General features: G+C 37.6%; 1 protein-coding gene across 3 annotated transcripts in view; it reads right to left on the bottom strand.

Moving 5' to 3' along the window:
- ITGB3BP (integrin subunit beta 3 binding protein) overlaps positions 1-22,861 on the bottom strand; it is a 37,413-nt gene that overhangs the window by 14,154 nt on the left and 398 nt on the right. Inside the window, exons 1-6 of one of the 3 annotated variants that reach the window (XM_054073746.1) lie at positions 21,218-21,275; positions 17,990-18,032; positions 12,499-12,637; positions 5,538-5,610; positions 2,085-2,163; positions 861-954 (exon numbers count right to left, since the gene is read on the bottom strand). In XM_054073746.1, the coding sequence (XP_053929721.1) occupies positions 861-954; positions 2,085-2,163; positions 5,538-5,610; positions 12,499-12,628 (376 nt within the window). In that variant the 5' untranslated portion in view covers positions 12,629-12,637; positions 17,990-18,032; positions 21,218-21,275. Of the gene's footprint in view, positions 1-860; positions 955-2,084; positions 2,164-5,537; positions 5,611-12,498; positions 12,638-17,989; positions 18,033-20,299; positions 21,176-21,217; positions 21,276-22,861 lie in introns of those variants that run through there. The other 2 variants (XM_054073745.1, XM_054073744.1) reach the window with 2 other exon arrangements.

Below are 22,861 nucleotides of genomic sequence, written 5' to 3'. Positions count from 1 at the left end.
TGAGGCATAAAGACTGGGGCATCTTGAGTGCCTACAGCTACCTTTCACCACGTTAACTTTGAGAGGAATGACCTGGAAAGCGAGATCTCTGTTTCTTCTCCCTGAAATTAAAGAGTTTTTCTTCTGCTATTACTCATGATGCAAGTTTTTTGCATTAGATAATTTCCCCATCACGTACTCCCCTTCTAGTTGCAGAGGCAGTTGGGAAGAGAAGTATGAAAATGCATTTTTCGCTGTTGAGGATTCAGCATCCCAAGAACCTCTGACTTGGAGCATGGATAGAGTTTCCTAAAAATGGACATATGTAAATGAAAATCTTTGGCTTGCTGTGTTCCTTTGGAAAAAGTATTACGGATGTGCCATCTGTAAAGTGCCCTTATCCCAACACAATAAGCATATGGTATGTCCATCATTTAAAGACAATAGCGATTTTTAAAGCCTGGAAACCTATATTCCACCTAATCCTCCTAACAGGCAAACAAACAAAACAACTTCCTTGCAAAAAGAGAAGAAAGGCAATGCAATCAAAGTGGAAGCGTTTAGCCTAATCACTAGCTAACTACCCACTAAGTATCTAACTATTTACATAACAAAAGGTGTTGCTCTTGCAAGTTCCCCCCCCGCATCCGTGCCTGAGTTAGAAGAGCGGTCCGTTGGGGGTGCCTTTCTTTCATGTCCCTGGCTGGATGCACAAGGACACTTAAGGTGCGTTTGTGCTGGCCAAAAGAACTCGCACGTCAGAATCCTGGGGTGTAAGGCTTCATTATACCACCAAGTGGGGTATGGTTCTAGGAAACGTCTGGAGTGATCGTTGTTAAACTGTTATAAAGGGGATAAAGATTATTGAAAATCCTCCGTACTCAGCACTTGGGTTTTCTGCAGCTCAGCACTCAAGACGGCAGCCGAGTCCGAGATACCAATAACATTTCCAAGCTCTCTGCTGCCCTCCAAAGCCTGGAAAACAGACAATGGGAGACGCGGTTCAGACTCATTCCCAAACGACCTACCCAGACGCCTACAAATTATTATAAACATAGGAAGGAAAGAACTGTCAGCAATTTTTCATAAGCTATAAACGATGCGTGAGGCTCCACCTCACAGGAAGTCAACGGGATTAAACAGTGTAAGAGTGTAAGAGTATAAGAGCACAGCTACTTCTGAAAATGGCATCCAGGTGCCTTCGAAAGTGTTACTTAAAAATCTCCTGTTATTTACGCTTCATTCGTAAATCTTCAGCTGTTTAAACAGATTAGCACTTGATCCCCAGAAAGCACTCTTGGCACATGGACAAGCTTGCCAGAATATGTCAGTAAAATGGAAATCTGCAAGCGTTTAAGATTTCATTGACCAGTCTCCTTGGCATTTCATGGTAGACCTAAACCCGTACACTATCAATCTCCGGAGAAATAGAAAGGATTTTTCAATAAGGTCGTCTACATAAACATTTCAATTAAAATATTTTAAATTACTGTCGGTCTTTTTTTGTAAATAAAACATTGTTGGATTGCGTACACAAGTAAAATAAATCAATACAATACTTTGAGTACACTGAATTATTTGTCAGATATTGATATACAGCAATGAAACTTGTGCTAAATATATCCAGGAAACAAAATGTGACTAAAGCAGAGAAGTGATTTGCATTTTAGGATGTATTAAACAGACTATTAAATGATGATGCATTAGTGGTAAATTAAATAGTACAATCACTTCAACACAAAGGGATATTTCACCTTCAAGGACATAAAAATCGATGCAGTAATAATTCATACCTCAAGTTATAAATAACATTTGATAACTACTTCACATGCTTTTATTCGTGTACAAAATGAGAAGTGATAACAAATAAAAATTGTATATTTGGAAATGCAACTCCTCTAGCTTAAAAACAAAAATCTACTTAGTTCTGGGTTTGGTTTTTTTTGCATTTCTGGATTTCCAAGTCAAACCTGCCTGGTTTCAAGTATTTTATTTCCTTATTTATTCCTTAAAACTTCAATGTTGCATACAATATTTCAATTTTTAATCCAAATCCTATATTAAAGCAGATTAAAAAAAAAAAAAAACAACAGTGGAAACCAGACCTTTAGGCTTCTCAGGTTTTCTCTTATTTTCAGAATTCTAACCAATGAACATTTCACTTTGGACTGCAATTCCATCAACCTGCATAAAAAGTTAAAATAAAAGTTTCATTAGGCAAATCAGGACTTGCAGAATATCAGTATTTACAATGTTTGCCAGAGTTTCTTCACATTGTAATCAGGATGGACCTATAGAAACTGTGAACAGATGGGCTGTGCAACCTGATTGTGTCACATAACATCAAATATAACCTGCCTTTGGTTAGGGTTTGTATGCGGACTGCCAAAAGCACATATATCCTAAATTAAGAATAGGAACTCAGCATCAGCAATATTAGAGGATTTTCTTACTATTGTGCAGAAAGACAATAGTAAAACCAGGAATTTAATTAATTTGTCTGTAACAACAGGTATTTATTCAAGCAGATGAGCTCGCCAACCCCACAAACGATTAAGATTGTTCACTTGTAGCCACAGAAAACAGGAGAAGTTACACTGAACCCAACTGAGATAACATCGCAGGATGTTTTTTGTTCCTGTCTCCCCTTTTAAGCCACAAATATGTTTTACCAGTGTAGAGATGTCCAGCCTTCAGAGTTTAATGGGTTTTGCTATAAAAATTACAATAATATATACTCAGATTAGATCTAAATGGCAGACTTTAATGCACGATTTGCACTGAATATGTATTGAAAAAATTCCTTCCATGAATGTTTAGGGTATTTTCTCTTTGAGCCATTTAATAATGCAAAACAAATGGAGACAACAGAGAAATTAATCTATTTACTGCTTCCTCCCACTTAAGGGAGAATCACCCTTATAAGAAACCTCAAATTTAGATACAGAACTACAGTATGAGAAAATCTTATCACTGTTGTATTACAACACGGGAACAGAAGGCTACACAGAAAATAAAATCTTAATGTCAATGTCTTGTACAATGTATGTTCCACCTGTAAAAAATAAAGTGTATGCAAGTTCACATAAATACTACCATGTGGGTGTCAGTTTGTAAGTGTGTTCTATTGGCCTGTCACCAACTGCTAGTCTGCTGCAAATCTTGCAATTTTTAAAAACCACATTGAATTATCGAATGCAAACATTTACATGTCAATGGAGACCATGATTACTCAAATTATTCTGCAGTTCAAAGTTACTAACCCTAAGTAATTAGTCCATATGTGTTGGCCACGGCATTTACTGAATCACAATAAATCAGTTTACAGCTTTCCACTGGTATAACTGTAAGATTTTATTTTTCACTACCTAACGTGCCATCCAAACAATTCTACTATCTGTCCATCTCTGCTCAGAAGATACTTACTGTCCTACACTGAAGAAATTTCAAGCTACTGGTGAGGGAAAACATCCCTTCCAAGCAAAAAAAACCCAACACACTGAGAGTTCAAGTGCAGTCAAGAGGAAGAGCTACCACTCCAAACATAAGAAACATAATATTTAGTTGAATAAATATCCCGAATATTATTTGTTAGTAAAAACAAAAAGCATGCATAAAATCTCTAGCCTCAAGGGAATTTTCATCTGGGACACAAGGTACAACTGTGATACAAATATTTAATCCAAGCAACAGAATACAGAAACAGAATAACAGGATAGTGTATACTGAAGAATATGATGAAAGAAACCCACTTAGGTACAAACCCCCAACTATTTAATGTCGGCTAACTAGTCTGCACGAACACTGCACAAACATGGTGATACTTCTTCCTGTAACACAAGCTGCAGCACCGCAGCTGCCTTCAGTATCAACGGGACTTAAGAGCATGGCCTGTTGTCAGAAGCAGGAACACGAGGAAAGTACAAAGAAGCTGGCCAACAAAGAAATATGTGGGCAAGCTCACCTGCATTAGACTGCGAGGTGAGCTCTTAGTAACAAACTGGGGTAATAGGAAATGCATCTTAGATTTTGGAGAGAAAGTCTGCCAGACAGGAGAATTGACAGAACAGTTTGAATTGGATGCACAGGCACTGGGCCTGAATGAAATACAAGACACTCGCATTACACAGGGTGATAAAAAAAATACAGGACACTCGTATTACACAGAGTGATAAAAAATATATAATATTCTAGAGGAGAGAAGAAATGTGGCAAAGCCATGTTGATGCTGAGCTCTGAATCAGACTTTCACAGAGATATTAGATATACATCAAGAGGACAAGTTGAAGTATCGTCTAAAAGGCAGAACAACACAATAGGATAGTAAGACTTCACGAACAAAAAATGTAGACAGTTTTGAAGAATAAGAATAAAGAATTGAAGAAATAAGACTGAAGAATAAGAATAAATAGATCACCAGTCTCTGGTGAATGTGCTTTCAGTTAAGTAAAAAGGATGGAAATAGATGGAGGACTATCAAGAATAATACTGTATTAGTAGCAAGAAGTATGAACATTCTCTTGGAGGAAGGAAACATTCAGATTTTTAAAGCTTAAGCTCTAGTCTAGTCAAGTAGTTTTACTGAGCACATACCGCTTCCATATTAAAAGAACTTGTAACTTCCATGATTTCCTAATTGGGAAACTTCCCTTAAAAGATGAAAGGCATTCCTGATACAATCCAACATACATGATTCACAGTTTTCCACTTTTTCACCTATTTCTATCCTAGATGAAACAAATATTTCTTTTGTCCAACTCTTTGGGATGGATGTGCTTGTTCTGGCTGAAATATGTAACACATTTAGCCTGACACCTCACTGTTGGCATGGAAAATATAATTCACTTTTCAGCTGAGATCTGGCAATGTTATAAACAATTAAATATTTTTTTCATAATAGAAAAGATCAACCATACTAACAACATAAGGCACTAGCAGCCTTACTTCTAACATATTTTATCACTTTTCCTTTCTCACATCTATCAAATTTAGGAAAGCAGTTTATCACATATTTCATCTGAAACATTTAAGTGCATTTACTAACTGAGGACCACTCAAAGTCCATTAATGTCAGGAAGCTTACAGCTTAAAATAAGATTGTGGCAGAAGAGACAAGAATTTTAAAAGATTTTGCAAAGCAAACACAAAGCTAGTTTTTAATCAAAAAGTGTCCTGCATTACTGGCCCTGTGTCTTAGCCAGTTAATCTTTCAAAAAATAAGGCAAAGAACGTACACCTGCAGAAGAGTCTGGAAAGGCAAAATGTACCTTCCTTTCAGTATTTTGATTATGATACCTCACTGTGCAGTGTTATGAGTGTGACTCCTGTAACTGGCAGTGCCTTACGCCTTGAGAAAGACAGAACTGCCTGGACCATTGTATTGCAAACCCTGCATGAATCCGTACCTCTAACTGTAAGCCTGCCACTCAATGCCTCTGAATATCCAATCGTGTGGAATGAGAAGTATCAAAAAAAGTAATTGCCATGAATTTAATTCTGTATGAAATATAATCTTTCATAAGTAAAAATCATGGCACTGCACCCACGATGACACTTACGCATCCTCCTCTGTTCGAGGCTGCCCTCTTCTGGATAATCCGCTTCCTGAATTGTTCTGCTTAGTTCCATCTCCTAGCAGGTTCACAAGAAAGAAAATAAACAACAATGATGAAAATAAATTATTTGAAGCCCTCAGAAAAAGTGTTAGTATGAACTGTTGAATGATCTTTTAGGAAGAGATAAAACTCAACACTCACAAAGCAGGACAGATGCCCTTGTAATGAAACACTCTTAAATTCACTATAATTTACTCTTTGTAATTTGACCTCTCATAACTTCACATTATATTTTTATTTGTGGAAAACTTGTGGAAAACTTGAGATTGCAGTATTAATAACTGGAAGTTAGTATAATTCTGACGCACAGTTATTGCATTCTACTTGGAAACTTTTTATCCTGTTAACTGTCTAAATACAGCATATTAGCACAGAGCATCATCATAAAAATGCTGAGCAATGAAACCTTCGTACTTCTTTCATAGGAACTGCCTGACCTCACCTCCATCTTGTAAACAACTACAAAGAGATACTGCTAATTACTTCTAAACACTCTGACATGCTATGTTGAAAATATAAATATTTTAGCTCATCATGCGATGGGGCATGATAAATCCTATGCCAGTTGCCATTGTGCCTCAAGGTGAGCTGCATTTTCAGATCCATGTTTCTGTGAGGAAACAGGAACAGGATATAACCACAGAAGTCCATTCCCATGGATTAATTAATAAAACCGAGGCTCATGGGTGGTGTTGGTAAACTGGTGGGCTGCCTTTCTGCCAGTGTAGATTGGGCATTCTTAAATGACTGGATTCCAAGATAAGCGTCAAACACAGACTGCTTTCTCTAGCAGGTGGACAGGGGGACGTTTGCAGTGATGCTGAATAGATGAAGAAAGTTAGTGCTGCATTAATAACATCTTTGGTTCACTGGTTGCTCTCTACTTGAGATTGTTCAACAGCCCCTTACAAAGGCCTCATTATATGTATCGTTATGTATAACAACATAACTCTGATTATAAAAGATTTTCTTAATTTCCACCTCTTTTCACAACTTATCACAACCCATACAATTCAGACAGAAATCATATTACAATAAAAATAGATCAAAATGTTATCTTGTGTATCAACTACTATTGCTTTAAAGTGAGTACATTAGCTTGTCAATTCTGCTTGCCTTCCAACAAACCTATTGGGAGGCTGATGTGCCAGCAGAAAAACTACTGCATCCTTCCGAACTAATATCTAACAAATAATATATACTGTCACATTCGATAGGAACCCACAGTACAAGACTTTGGTGAATCTACTGAAACTTGAGAGGCCATAACTATTCAGGGTACTGTGCTCCACACAGTCTATATAGTCACCTCTTCACATTTCCAAGTGTTATATCTGCCTGGGTTCCAGCAACAGAGAGGTCACATCTGAAGAGCAGAAATAATTTCTGTTCAGTTGTAGCTTAAGTTGAAGACATCATGTAACATGGATTTTTTGTAACTTCCACCTTAAGAATTTCCCTCCTCAACAGTCACACACTCAGTCTCCCATGTGCTACTACAGTGAAAACTTCCTTTCTGGACACAGTTCTATTCTGTGCAGTGGATTCCTCTTGGATCTGACACTCATTAAAGCCAAATTGTGGAGGTCTGTGCATAAACATGAAGTGGAGGAGATATCATCATGCATTCTTTTTTTTTTCTGATAACAGTCTTCCCTTAAACAATGAGATCATTAGTGCATTTGACAATTAGTGACTTAGACTTGGATATCAGTAATTCAGTTTTAGAGTTCATTGTACTTGTAGCCGTCCTGACTATATTCATCTATTCAGTACTCAAGAGCAAGATTTTTTTCTGGTGCCAAAGAAGTTCACAAGGTGCTTTAAATTAGTTCTTACCTGCTGTTCCTCCAATAGATACACAGACCTTCTTACAAATGCTTTGTATAGGACAGTTGCTATTTTAAGGGGAAATACACCTTTAAGTGAAAGATTTGGAGGAAACTACAACAGGTCTTTAAGGTGGCCTTAACAAATGCTTTGATACTAGAACAGACCCTCTGGAATGCGGTGCTTTTCACATTTTGCTGTAATATGTCTCCTTTCTGACATAAGACACAAAAAAGAGAGGCCACATTAAGCATTAACGCTTTGATTTCTTCTTGCTAGATCTAAGTTATTACATATAAGTACTCAAGGATAGAGTAAATTTTACTATTTTGTAAAACACTTAGAAATACTTCAGAATGATAAGGTGCTGTAAAAGTTTAGGCTGTTTCACTAAAGTATGTTAAAGTTAAGACCACAAAATATTTCATTTTAAATCTAAGTAGAAATAGAACTTGCATTTAAATCAGTCATCAATTATCAAACAGTCACTACTTTTAGGCCAGTCCTATGGAGTGGTAGAACCCTGAACTGATTTGAACAAAAATAAATTGAAAATTTCAATAAATTGAAAATTTATTTTCAACAAAAATAAATTAAATCTTAAAAATACAGTAGCCAACAGTGATGAAAAACCAGTGAAGATTTAGAAATTTATGTCATGAATAGGTTGTGAGATTTTGGGTTGTTAACCAATATATGAATTATCAGGCAGCACAATGGGAAATACATAGGACAACATCATAAAGATACAGTATCTTAGAACTGGGTAGGTTCATGTCTTCTCCTAAACCAAATGTTACTTTTGAATAATCTTAGCATTCTGCAGGTATTTGGTCATCTTTGAGGCACTCCTCCACACTGTTCATATGACAAGCAATTTCCATCTGTCTTCTCAGTGCGATAAACGTGTGCAACTTTGTGTACTTGACACAATGCAAACTAAATTTTCATAGCTAGTGGCATTAACTTTGTAATGAATTTAATTCTGCTTTTTTCTTCCATATTGGTTACAGAAAAATTGAATGTAGATTATACTCCAACACCTTACTTAGAGGTGATATGCTTAATCTATTAAAACACTACAATACTTAAAAGTATTTTCAGAAGAATAAAAGAATTTGCTGGTTTAAAAGGACAACCTGAAACCTGTGATATAAGAGGAAGTCTTACATACCACCAACTTGTAGCTATATGAACACGCTAAAAAAAAAAAAGAGGGGTTGTACTACATTACTGAATAATTATCCATCTAAATGTCAGCCATTATCATGTGATCACTCTTTTTATAGGGAAAAAGAATGTTCCCCTATGTCCATACTTAATATCACCATGGAAATATGGTACATGTTCACCTTCCCCATTGACATCCTAATAGACAGGCATTTTAATATGACATTTTGGCCCCCTTTCTGTTTCACCTAAGAGAGAAGGCATGCAATACAAATGTAAAGGTCCTGAAATAAATTTTGAAATTGGTAGCCAATTTAAACGTTTGTGTATTGTCACATGTTGCATGACCAAAAACGCATCTACTAAAGGAAAGAGGTCATTAAAGCAAGGAGTTGCAAACATGTAGGGATATTCAGGAGAACGTATGTAAAAAGCCTTCACATTTTTAATTTTGTATCTGACTGCCACCATGATACACAATTTTAAAAGCTTTTTGCAAAGGTAAGTGTTAAAGTGCAGTGGATATCCAGCCAGGCTGAGGTATAGTTTCACATTCTGCAGACAGCCACAAAATTGAAATCTGCATTTACACATAAAAAAGTACAAGTTTTTTTTTCAGAACTGCTTTTGTGAAGTGGCAACACTAGCAGAAACCTTCTTGCTCCCAAATGCCTCAGGCTGTAGTCAAAGGGGTCACAGACTGTTCTTGTCCAATTCTCCCCGCAAGATACAGGCAATTTTAATTCAGCCATCAGCAGCAGCCAGGTACAACATGCCTCACTGTGCTTGAACCTGAATACTTAGTTCTCCACTCTGGGTGGGAATTTAGGATGCCACATCATGACAAAACAATTAATTGAGGTTTGGGATGAGCTGACCTTTCCATGACATGACAGATGCCAGCAGAGGCAAACCAATTCATTGCACTAACCACAGCCGTAGCTCTGATCTGATGGAGATCACCGATTGGCAGCTCTTCTCATTGAAAAGTTCCTTGGTACAGGATTAAGAGATACATATTTAGCAGAAGGTTAAAAAAAAAAAAGACACGCAGGCTCTCAATTTCATCCAGGAAGCACCATCAAGTCCTGAGACCAGTATGGGAGTTAATGCATGCAAACACAACATTCCCTTCTTACTGATGGAAGCAGAGACTCACAGAGAAATCTGACAGGGGAATACTTTGAAAATACCTTTCTCTGTGTAGAGAAGTAGAGAAATTCGCATGCCAAAGACATACGGTCCCTAACAAACTAAGTCAGAAAGAGTTACTTTTCACTCTAAGAAAGTTGGAAAACAGTGGGGTTAGATTGCTGTCTGACTTGGTATAAACTCTAAGGAGAAAGTCCAACACAGCCAGGAGGATTTGTGGGAATACTTTCAACAATGCTTTAAGCAACCTCATTGAAGAAAAAAATAGCCCCAAAGAGAAACTGTTTATAGTCTTTTAAGAATGCAGAGGCCAATACTTTAAAGGGCTGATAAATTGTTGATGTGAGTGTGAGGGTGTGGCGATACCTATAGTGCCAAATAATCATCTTTTTAGGAATAAGAAGTAGCCATTAGTTTTGAGAAAAGAAATGTTCACAAGGCAGGGCAGGCACAGTGGCAAAGTTCCTTACTGTCTGGTAGACAGAGGTTTACTCCCTACATCCCAAACTAGGAAGTATAATAAATAAACCAGGCCTTTCATTGCAAATAACAACATAGTTCTCAGAAGGCCATAAAATTAAACACACATCAGCTCCATATATCTTAAATTTTATGAAGGCAAGGATGTTCTAAAGTACAGGTCCCTTTCAGGATAAGAGCTTTGCACAACTAGTTGAGACATGCTGTCACTCACTGAAAGAATACAGAGAAATTAGTCTAATTCTTCCTCCAAAAGCTTCTTGGAATGTCAGTTGTTGAAACAATCATTTTTGTACTAATTCCCGGGACAAATGCTCAATTCAAAACCATTGCACTGGTGTAGAAGAGCAGCTGCTCTGGGGAGAACTGGAATTGGCAGAGAACTTGGTAGGAAGTTGGGAATATCCCAGCTGGCAGGGAGTAGTCATAAAAAACTGTTTGACAAACAGGTAGTGAGGACACAAAACCAGGCCGTAATGAAGACTGGTAGCACAATAAACGATTAGGATATAGGTGTTTCCATTTAGTTTTCTAGCATGACTACTAAATAGGAAAACGAAACAAAAACAAGCCCCTGCACACAGGCCTGTAACTACACATAGCTAAACTGCCACCAAAACACCCAATGCTTTCATGCTTCCTCAAGTACTCAGCTATTTTTAAATAAGGAAAAAGGACATAATGCTCACACAGACTGTAGTATTTTCTGCTCTAAGAATTTCAGTAATTTTCATTTTTTAGTTCACCCAGTTTTGACAGAATCCCAAAATTTCATGATCACATTCCTTTAAAACAAGAAAAAAAAATTCCCCTTTATCCCAGAGGAAAAATCCACTTTAGCAGATCCATCATGACAGCGTACAGTGCAATAGCTAGTGCAAAAATCTGCAGACATCTAGATAAATTTCAAACAGTGGTTATTCTATCCTGCTCAGAATATTTCTGCTCATCATAATTCATGAATGTTAGTAAGGCCTCAATTACTGCACATAAATTCCAAAATATATGGGGCATAAAAAGCTCTTTAACCCAACAAAAAGGCATAACAAGAACTGATGGCTGAAAATTAAAGCCAGACAAATTCAAAATCAGACAGAGATTTTTTTTTTTAATAGCGAAGGTAATTGAACAAGGAACTTGCTAACAAGGGAAGTGATGAATTTTTATTATTATTATTTTTCAAATAATTTGAAGTCTGCAAATGAAGACTTAAACATCTTTCTAGGAATTGTAATGCAAGGAAATAAAAGCTTTTGAGCTCTATAAGGGAAAGATGATAAGAAAGTATTTTTTTTAATACCATAAAGTCACACCAGGTGATGTAATGGTTCCTTAACACTTAAAATGACTACAACCTACATAGCCATAAAAGCAGGTTAGTATACTGAAAACATATTTCCTGAGCAGTCATAGTTTGTCTGCATTAAAAACTGTGACAATGTACTAAGTGGACATATATCTTAAAGTGAACTGGAAATAATATAATTATAGAAAGCATATTTTCTGAGAGCAAATGACATTCAGTGTTACATTAGATTAATTAAAGATTGCCTTGAAGTGCTTTACTGTGAAAAAACAAGAGTAAAATATTACGTAAAAGAATGCAAAGCAGAACAGTTAAGCTAACTACCTTTTTAGCTTTGATTTGATAAAATCTATGTTATTTTCAATAGTCATAGAAAAAGACTCAGAGCTGAGAAACGCTATAGGTATGTACGCACAAATACAAGCAAGTATTTACCCACCAGGGTCCAGACCTCAGCTGTGTAAAATAAACAATGGATTGAACTGCCTCACAAGAGAGGAAACTGGGACTTCCTTGCAATAATCTGAAGTAGCACACAGTAACCTCAGAACATCTCCCCTGTGTAATTCTAAGGAGAACAAAGTCGTTGTCCGTAGCACATATCAGTTCTGCCAATGGAAGCTGGGACTGAGAAAGAAAGCAAACAAAGGACATTGCTAGTACAAACATGCCTTATCAGTGAAATCAATGGAATTACTGATGAAAATGCCAGTGCAAGTTTTTTTCTGAGCCAAAGTCAAACATTTTTCACCCTGATCAAAAAAAAGCAATGGTTGTTTCATGAACACCCCCCAGACCTATTATGAAAAGATTCAAACTTTAAAAATCAACACCAGCATTTCCAAAAGAGGTGAAAATTCTTTAAGAGCAGAAAGAACTCAAACATACCACACAAGACGTAAGTTACTAAATCAGGCCAATAACCAGAAAGATATCGCATTAAGAAAGACGGAATGTTCAACTAACCATGTGATGGGTGAATTCGGAGATCTTGTGGATTATTACTTGTGGGAGATGAAAATGGACTCATTTGGCATGTTCCTGTTGTTGGTGAATAACAGTTTAGATTTTTCTTTCTGGACTTCCTAGGTGTCATATCAGATGGCTAAAATGTAACAAAAGACAAAGAATTTAGATGAAAATTAGCTAAAGACAAAGAAGCACCTACATCTGTCTAAAGCAAAAACAGCTGTAAAGTTCCTTTCTGCAAACTCACCTACTGCACATCAACTGGACAATGCTTCTCTGAACATTTACTATCTGGTAACTGATTTATCTAAGTAATTCCTAACTTTATGTACTCCCATTTATAGAAAGCCTGTGTTATACATTGTGGTGTGTTGACCATCGCTGGTTCCTGGATGCCCACCAAGCTTCTCTATAGTCTCATTATCATTAGTTTTACTCAAATAAAAAGCCCTTCAAACACCAGCCTCACATTTTACATAAAAAAATTATGTGGTTTTCAGAGATTTAGGTATTCTGGCATAACCACCTGTTTTTTTTTCTTTTTTTGCTCATTTGTTTTAAAAGCAGACAAAACCTGGTCTTACTTTTCTTACAGTACTGAGAATTTAAAACATGTGAACTATAAGGAAGTATTTTTAGATTTTAATTCTATTAAAAATAGTTATTTTAATGACTTTCTAAACAGTGTTAATTTAAAAAAAACACAAGTGATTCCCTTAAACACAAAATTTTCTTTTTGACTTTGGATTTCCATTTATCTAATGATATAAAAGGAGCTATTTAATGATGTTAAAGGAACTTTGCAGAGGAGTTTTCAGAAGAAATAGTATGCAATTCTGAACTATTAACTGGGATTATCTGGGGCACAGTTTACTCTCTAGCTTGGGTGATGAGTTACAACTCTGAGAAACGGGGATTTCACTGCATTACTAACATACAGAAGAAAAAAACCAAATAAAATCATACTTTGTTTGCACATACAGGGCTTGTGCTCTAGTAACAACTTGATTCCAAATATGAAGCCTAGCAGCTTTAAACATCACCATCAAAGACCGCTGACAAGAAGATATACACAGAAACAGAACACAGGTAGCACTTAAAAGAGGCTCCATTTACATCAGCTGCATCTGAATGTCATCTTACGTGCTTCAAAGCCACTGATCAAGGGGCTACAGGATTTTTCCAGGCACTGTAATTTGAAGTATTGAGCAATATGCTTATTAACAGACCTACAGTCCTTCACTGTTCCATAACCAGCTGATCCAATAATTAAACAAGAGACTGAAATGTACACCAGGTAACCAGCTGGAAAACATCGTTTCAGAAGGACAGCTTTCCTATTCTTGCCTAGCTTTTGTTTCAAGGAGATAAAGTCAGCAGGCATGTAAACAACTGTTTCCAAACAAGACTGGCCACCTTCGAAGAGGAGGATGCAAGCAGTGCACAAGTGATTTCATTGTATTAATGCAGAGCATAAAGGGCCATTCTGGGCAAAACCACTTTTTCTGGTCCCTTTCAAAATTTTCTCAAAGGCTTAAAGAGGGGCTGTCAAAATGCAGTGATGCAGACACCTCTTTTTACAGTTCAGGGATTTTTTTTCCCCTCTTGGAAACTATCATCAAAGCAAATCCTATGGAAAAACAGAATAAGAGATTTCTTAGTTTTTTAATTGGTTATAATTCTAGGTATTTAAAGTTTGAGAAGCAAATTGCCTTATCTCAAGTTTTGCAACTGTAGCAAGTAAAGGAATGACTCATTTACTGCCTAAACAACTAGCCTTTTCTACAAACTTGACCCTCATTCCATCTGTAAAACTGAGAATATGTCGTTTGTCTTCATGTCACTCTTCACAGTCACTCAATGTCATACAGTATTTCTTCATTGGAAGCTTTATTACACATGATTATTCTGTAATATCTTTAATAAATGAAATAATAAATTGAACTTAATGTTAGAAGAAGCGTAATAGGCGACCATATTACACTGTTTCAATGCCATGAGTGAAATACAATGAGAGGATCTGGAGTTTATACTCATTAAAGCACACACAGTACTTAAGCCAAGTTGGGGGAAAAAAATAAACTGAAATAACCAGACAACCTGATATTTCCATTTTGGTAACTGACATCTCCCCTGCAATTTCAGATTAATAACTATCTTTTTCCCTTTCTATACTTAATCATATGTTGTCCTATTTTGCTGGAATAAGATGCTCATGTTACTCCTTTTTTAAACCAGATGAAACAAAGGGCATACAAATCTTTACGTCCAGTAAGGATTCCTCAGCACATGAATCTTCTGCACACTCTGGGCAATGGATCTACTGGGGACATAGCGGAGAGCAAAGGCAACCTGGGTCCAGAGCATGGTACAGAATAGAAAGGCGACTCTGAGAAGGCCCGAACCTCATAGATATAAGGTCTTACAAAAATCCCCTGGAAAACTGAACTACAGCAATTTTAGATCTTAAAAAGGGGTGTACAGGCGGCAAAACCGTTACTCTTTTATAAGGGGACTTAAAGGCCTTACAATACAGCAGGAACCCAGGACCTGGAAAAAGGCTACATTTCATTACCGAGCAAATGAATGATAGAGAACATTAACATTTATATAATTAATCTTAAATTGTTGAGGTGTTGTAAGGAAACTGCTTTTAAAAAGTACACATTTACAGAAGCAATACCTATAAAACTAGGACCACAAGTAGCAACTAGAAGCACAAGGCACAATTACATAACCCTCAGGAGGTTTTCTCTCAATTCCAGTCAGTTAGTAGTTGATTTAAATGTCCTGAAGCACAATATTCCTATTTTTCACACCCATATGGATATACATACTCTTATTAGCTGCATGAATGAGTGTTTTTATTACAGCTTCTACGATGTTGTTGACTTCACCAAAATTTCAGAATGAGTTCTAGAAGTTAACATGTTATATAAAAGACAAGTCTCCATTACTGGCTCTCAGTTTTCCACACTGCAATATTATTAAATTCCTCTTGCATATTCAATAACACCTCTAAAAATAATACAACATATTCTTATACCGCTTTTCTGCTTTTCGATACTGAACTCCTATTAAAACCTCCTGATCTTTTAATTCCCTTTGTTCAAAGGTATTTCTTGTGCTGCTTGTACCACAGCCTATATTCACACTCATTTTCTTACACAGAATGATATAGGTTCATAGTACAATTTCTGCAATTATACTTTAAAAAAAATTGACAGCACATTCCATTCTAATTCAGGTGAAGACAAAAAACTGATTTATGCAATGGCATTACACTGCCAGTGCAGCTTGCTATTCCATTTGTGACAGATCTTACTGCACTTTGACACAAAGCTGCAGACTTGATGGTTTTCTTCTCCTACTCTGCCTTGAGTGGTTACCTTTAATTCTGAACCTAACAGTGTTAGTCTTGGTCATCAGTAATATGAGTTCTACTGCATTTCAAAAGATTTTACTTGCTGCCCACCTAACTTTCTTATAGCTCCTGGAAATCACTCTGTCTTGTTTTAGGCTTGAAAATCCTAAATATTTTTGCATCAGCTGTTAATATGCTTTTTGCAGTCTTTTAGTATTTAAACAGTACCTGATGAAAATCTCCAGTCTGTTGTCACTGTTGTTTGCCACATTCAAACAAGTTAAAGAAATATTTCAAATAATCTTTAAAAGAAATATTAATTACAGTAAAATATCGACCCTATTTTAGGCATTTAAATGTCATCAAATCTCTTCTGTAACAGGGAGAATCTCCAATCTGCTTACATTTCCAGGATATTTTTCCTGCTTGAACAGCAGCCACCTCAGCCACAGTATTTCTGGATATGAACTAAGACTCCTTTGAGCAGCTACCAGGAAAAAAGTTACTGCAGTACTTCAAAGAACGGTATTTCTTTGGCAGGAAGAACTTCTCTATTTCTCTTCCAGGAAGAAGAGTCTTCTTAATGATACCATCCTAACATTACCAAATCTAAAATTACTCAATTCTGACCAGTAGTCCAGGCATGCTTTCAGTTGTCTTACCAGCAGGTGGAATGAGGTCCTCCTCAATTACAGGAAAAAAATTGTAGAAATAGCAATGGATGATGCAGGGCTAAAGCAGACACTTCGCACAAAACATGTGTGTTTACTACCCTACATTGCTTCTTGGCTTCTAAAACGTTATTTAATTATGGAACACTTTAAACCTTTGACACGCATCTATTAGAGGCACCTTATGAACTAAAAATCATAGCTTAATCCTACATTACTGAGATTCCAGTAAAAGTTTTCATCATTCAGATGTGCTTTTGTTAAGCTTTTTGCTGCACAAGAACAGGAAGGCAGGTTACCATCAAGCAACTTTCTTTTTATCTTATGGGGAGGGGGCAGGGAAGGAACAGCTTTAAGACAGAAAAACAACTGTGTGTAATCTTGGATGGACTACTCATCTACAAAAGCATTACTACAGCCCAAGAAACAGATGCAAAATTACAGTCACAGCTGCATTCTGAGCAGAACAAGTTGGGTAATGGTACACTAAGCTGCTAATTAAATTGCTAATGATTTTTTTTAGTGCCACTGCGGTATTTTGCCATCTTTGTTTCAATTTTTTTTAAAAAGTACCTAGAAAATTTTTAAAATTGCAAGTTGCTGTTTTGCTAAATACCAGTGAGACCTCCAGACACGTGCTGCATATAAACAACACTCTGCAAAATGACACAGATGTGGAGTCTTTTTGGGAACACATTTGCTGACCAGCTATTATCTTTCTCTTTTTATACTCTTCCAAAATTTTTCAATCCTTAAACACTGCCACCCTGACAAGCTCACAAGAAGCGGATAATAAACTGACATATGTCATGACATGCTGGTACTGGGAGGATGCCATAGCTGCATTTACAAAAACAATAGCAACAGTACAATTTTATTTTTATTGTGATAACTGTGGTGAAATTTATTGCAGTGTTAGTACTTTATCGTTTCATTATGCCAGATTAGCTGAAGGAGGTAATTACATCCTTGACATGAAAATGCCTTTAATGTTTTCATTTCAATTTTGCACTTTATAATAACGCAGATTACAGCCTTATCATAATTCCATACATGTACAATTACATGGCAGAGTGCTGGCTTCCACGATAAAGGAGCTAATTTCTAATAAATTATTTCACCAAGGATCTTAACTCATTCAGCACTTGGTTAAATAGCAATGGCAATAAAAATGTGCATATTTCTCCATTATTTCCAAGTGATTCATGCAGATGTACATTACTTAAAGCCAGGCAGCTCTGTGACAAATAGAACATAATAACTTTTATACTAATATTTTCAGCAGTAATTTTGTGCCTTGTTAAGATTTTTCTAGACAACATCCACTCTGTAACAATATAAGTGCAGCTGTAATGAAGTATCATATTTATATACACATATATGTGTACATATAGACATATATAAAAACATATATATACAGTCCAGACTATTCCATACACCAAAAAATACTTACATTATCTTTTTTAACAGTGTCCAACTTTAATGCTCTCTTAACTCTGCAAGAGAGAAAATGGACAAGTTTTAGGGTCATCTAGATACAGAGATTTCTAGTAGTAAGGTCTATAATCAGTAATTCTAAAGACATTTACTTGGTTTTCACATTTTTCATTCTACACAAGAAAAGTAATGTCATGCAAAGCAAACACATCAACTGATTAAAATACTGTGAACCAAATCCGTTGCTTGTTTAGACAGATAAAGTGTTTGCACAAGAAAATCCAATTCTGCCTTTTATACTAGAGATAAAACGACACTGGTGTGAAATCGCACTGTATATTTGTCTCTTTCTCAAAGACTATAAACAATGAAAAAATGCAAAAGCATTTTCATTTACATACCTTCTGAGCAAGGGTTGAAATTATTTTGCCATTAGCAGAAATAATGCATTAGGCATTTAAAACACAGGTACAGCCAAGGTGAAAAAAGTAGTTCTTGCCGTCATTTTAGCTCTTAACATGATTCAGTGCTACCAGACTATGACTTAACTGGGGAACAGATGCTCTATGTCTTTACAGGTCCCCAAACCATAAGAAACTATTTTCTAGTCTTCTTCACTATACTGATTCAGGAACATGCCAAACGCTCTCTGCAAAATCTGCTCTGCTGAACTGGATGCCCAGCTGTTAATGGCAATGCTAGAAGAGGAAAGCTGAATATTTATAATACTTTATATCGTACAGCTGTCTTCTAAAGAGCAGTCATCAAAATTTTATTGAATGCAGACTAAATGCTCAAAGGAAAGAAAGGTCAACATAAATTAAGAGTATTTTTCCCAGAGACAACTGAAACTTTTTAAGCACATTCCTAAATCTTAACAATAGTTTAAAGCATTATATAAAACGAGCAAAAAAAAAGAAAGCTTTACAAGAATGGCCCCCAAGGAACACATATATAATATCAAATTAAACACGATTCAGAAAATACATCATATTTCAACTACTAGTTCACATTTTTTAATCTTGGAAAATGATGGTTTGACTTGTAAGGAATTAAGATGACCTCATCCTAAACACATCCTTTTAAAATTTATATTACTATTCCAAAATCGTAAATTAAAATATTAGAAAAATAGAATGAAAACATATCTTTGAAATATAACTCGGGCAACAGTCTTACATGAATACTGTTTTACAACTATCTATATCACAGAAGGGGGAAGAGAAGTATTCTACCTTAAAAAAGCCAGATAAACAGGTAACATTTAAATTTAGAAAGCCCTTGAACTTCTTGCCAAAGGGCAGTTAAAAGCTGTAACAGTTTGATGGAATTCTTTACAATGTATTTCTTTTAAACAGAATCCCATATTGCTTAAGGAATGCAGACTCCATTATATCTTCAACCCCAGTGGCAGCAGAGAAACATATTTATTAATACATCTACTCTGAAAGAATGCTCTGGGGGCCAATGCATTTGCATGTTATACTAAGGCATGTTATGATGGAAACTTTTATGACAGACTTCAAAAGAAGCTGGAAGCCAAAGCGAAGCAGAATCTGGACTCAACATAGCTGCAAGGTGAAGATAAATGAGAAACTACATGAAAATCCCACTAAATTACAGACATTTAGAAAGTTTCTTAGCGAGAAAGTTGTGGACTGGACAAGACTACATTCTTTAAAGTCTGTCAAGTACCATATACAGCAACAGAGCTGCAGACACCCCAAATTTCTCTCTGCTGGCCTGCAAAAGCCCTGCAAATACCGCTGAGCAGCCTCACTCCAGGCAAGCACTTCAGCGTTGGAAGGAGCTGCGTAGACACATTCTGCCTTCAGGTCAACCTTGCCTTGCTTTTCCCATTCCACCCTATCCAGCAGCCTGGTTTGCTTGTGGCCTTATTTTTAGAGACTGTCTTTCTGATGCCATGACGTGAGAAGGCTAATCTCTGACAACTGTGATTCATTCAAAATCAGTTAAAATTTGTGCTCTTGGTCTACAAGCAGTGCCTGGCTAGGACCAATGAAACAAAATACATCCAGACATCTAACATGAAGATCCAGTTGGTCAAAGTGTCTTATGCCAGGCCTTTCAAAAGATGAACACGGGAAAAACATAATACGTTCATCTTGGGTGCAAAACAAATTCCTAAATTATTTTAGGAAACACCAAGGAGGAAGAACACCAACTCTAGCTTGCTTTATCTTTTCTGTATGGCTGGAAAAGCCTTGTTGTGGCTATAAAGTAGAATGAAATGTCAGAGTGTAAACAAGAAGAGCAGAGAGAAAGATGAGGCATATGTGATGGCAGTACACAACAACTTACTTACCTGAATTTCCTACCCTTGAATTGGTTCAGAACTCCCTGACAGCGCTTATTTTATTTTCTTAACTTTGGGGAATATGATGGCACGTGTTTATGGCTAGCTGTACAACCTGCAATGATTATTTTGCCCACAATCTTCATCAGGTTAAAGAACTACCAACTTCTATAGCTTGTTGTTCACCTGCCATTCTAAGTCATATTGTCAGTTACTTGCTAATACTGGGACACTTTTACTCACTAAACTGTGCTTTGATGAAACCTCTTATCTGCTTTACAGGAACTGCTTAACAGTGAGAGTCTAGGTATGCAATTTAACTTTCAATAAATAAATAGATTTTTTATATTGTTTTTAATTCCACTTACATTTAACTTTCCTTCACAATTCATTTATGAATGAATGCAATGGTAACAGTCTGGTACAGATTTAATGCACAAAACTGATGATACAGAATCAAGGACTTGATTATATAATTTAATTAAAAATACCCTAGAGAGTATTGTAGTGTATTTTGAGGCCATTTCAGTTAGCATCCTTCTGAGTTTCTGCTTTTACTGGGGAAAAAAGAAAACACCTCTGTGCTATTTATGTATTGCTTCATCTTCAAAACATGTCAATAAAAATGTCTTACTAATTGGAAAAGCAGAAAGAATGCATGATCATTTTAGACAGAATCATAGAATGGTTTGGGTTGGAAGAGACCTTAAAGGTCATCCAGCTCCAACACCCCTGTCATGGGTAGGGACACCTCCCACTGCATCAGGTTGCTCAAAGCCCCATCCACCCTGGCCTTGAACACCTTCAGGGATGGGGCATTCAAGAATTCTCTGGGCAACCTGTGCCAGTGCCTCACCACCCTCACAGTAAAAAAATTCTTCCTAAAATCTCATCTAAATCCACCCTCTTTCAGTTTGAGGCCATTACCTCTTGTTCTATCATTGCACTCCCTGATAGAGCCCCTCCCTCAGCTTTCCTGCAGGTCTCCTTTAAGTACTGAAAGGCTGCTATAAGGTGTCCCCAGAGCTGAGCTCCGCTTCGCTTCGCTTCTCTTCGCTTCGCTTCTCTTCGCTTCGCTTCGCTTCTCTTCGCTTCGCTTCGCTTCTCTTCGCTTCGCTTCGCTTCTCTTCGCTTCGCTTCGCTTCTCTTCGCTTCTCTTCGCTTCGCTTCTCTTCTCTCTGAACAAGCCCAGCTCTCTCAGCCAGTCCTCATATGGAAGGTGCTCCAGCCTTCTGATCATCTTTATGGGACTCCTCTGGATTTGCTCTATGTTCTTCTTGTGCTGAGGACTCCAGAACTGAATGCTTCAAGTGAGGTCTCATGATACCAGGGTAGGGAGACAGAATTCCCTCCCTTACCTTGCTGGCCATGCTTCTTTTGATGCAGCCCAGGACATGTCTGGCTTTCAGGGCTGCAAGCACACACTGACGGCTCATGTGGAGCTTATCATCCATCAGTACCCCCAAGTCCTTCTCCTTAGGGCTGCTCTCAATCCACTCATCCTGTATTTATGCTTCAGATTGCCCCGACTCATGCGCAGTATCTTGCAACTTGGCCTTCTGGAACTTCACGAGATTCACACCAGCCCACTTCTCAAGCCTGTCCAGGTCCCTCTGCATGGTATTCCTTCCCTCCAGTGTGTCAATAGTGCCACACGGCTTCTCTGTTCAGTTTACATGGCAGTTAAACTCAGCGTGCAAAGTGTGAAAGTCTTAAAACACAAAAAAAAAAAAAAAAATCAAAGCCTGTGTACTGATGTTTCCTTTGTATTCCTACTGCCTGGCAAGATGACTTCAACTTCCAGTGGTCAAGAAAAAGACTAGCAGAAGTTGGAATGTATGTTAGCTCTAACAGAAGTTATCTTTGAAACTGCATAAGGAGCTGTAAAGGGGGACAAGCTTGTACACAGATGGCGCAAGTCTCACAGCCTCACCGCACTGCTGTTGAAGACAGCATCTTCTTTATTGTTCTACAGAAGCCTATGATTAGCAAAGACACACGTGGACAGCATCAGGCTTACCCAGCTAAGGCTTGATAAACCGCAAAGAACAGAAGAAATAGGAACAGTTTATTGTCCCGGAGGATGACAGGAAGAGACACAGAAGGCGGGGGCAGGACGTATCACCCCTTGCCACAGCAGGCGCGTGACGCCGTCCTGCAGCGCAGACCCCAGGTGTTAAAACTGGGCACAACCTGCCCAAGACACGGTCCCGTCAGCCTCCTGCAGGCTTCATCCAGGGGTGGGCTGGGATGAACTGGATGAACTTCCCTTGGCCAGGGAAGCTGGAACAGGCATGGAACGTACAGAAAGCATCACCGCTCCAATTCGTCCAGACGAGGCTCTGCCCCGAGAAGCAACCCTCCTAAAGCCTCCCAGGCCCACTCAGCGACTGGGAGACAGAAACAGAGCCCGCCTCTTCCCGCGAGCTTCGTCCCGCTCCGGGGTAACGCGATTAGCCTCAGGGAAAGCGCTGCGTCCCGCACCCCCCGCGTCCCTCTCCCTCAGCACCTCCTCACACACGCCACAGCCCCCCGGCCTCCACATCCCCTCCGGTCCGTCCTCCTCCCGCA

Source organism: Cuculus canorus, chromosome 8 (assembly GCF_017976375.1).
Source record: "Cuculus canorus isolate bCucCan1 chromosome 8, bCucCan1.pri, whole genome shotgun sequence".
Lineage (NCBI taxonomy): Eukaryota > Metazoa > Chordata > Aves > Cuculiformes > Cuculidae > Cuculus > Cuculus canorus.
The sequence above is the reverse complement of the archived record's forward strand: the minus strand, read 5'-3'. Positions and strand labels throughout refer to the sequence as shown.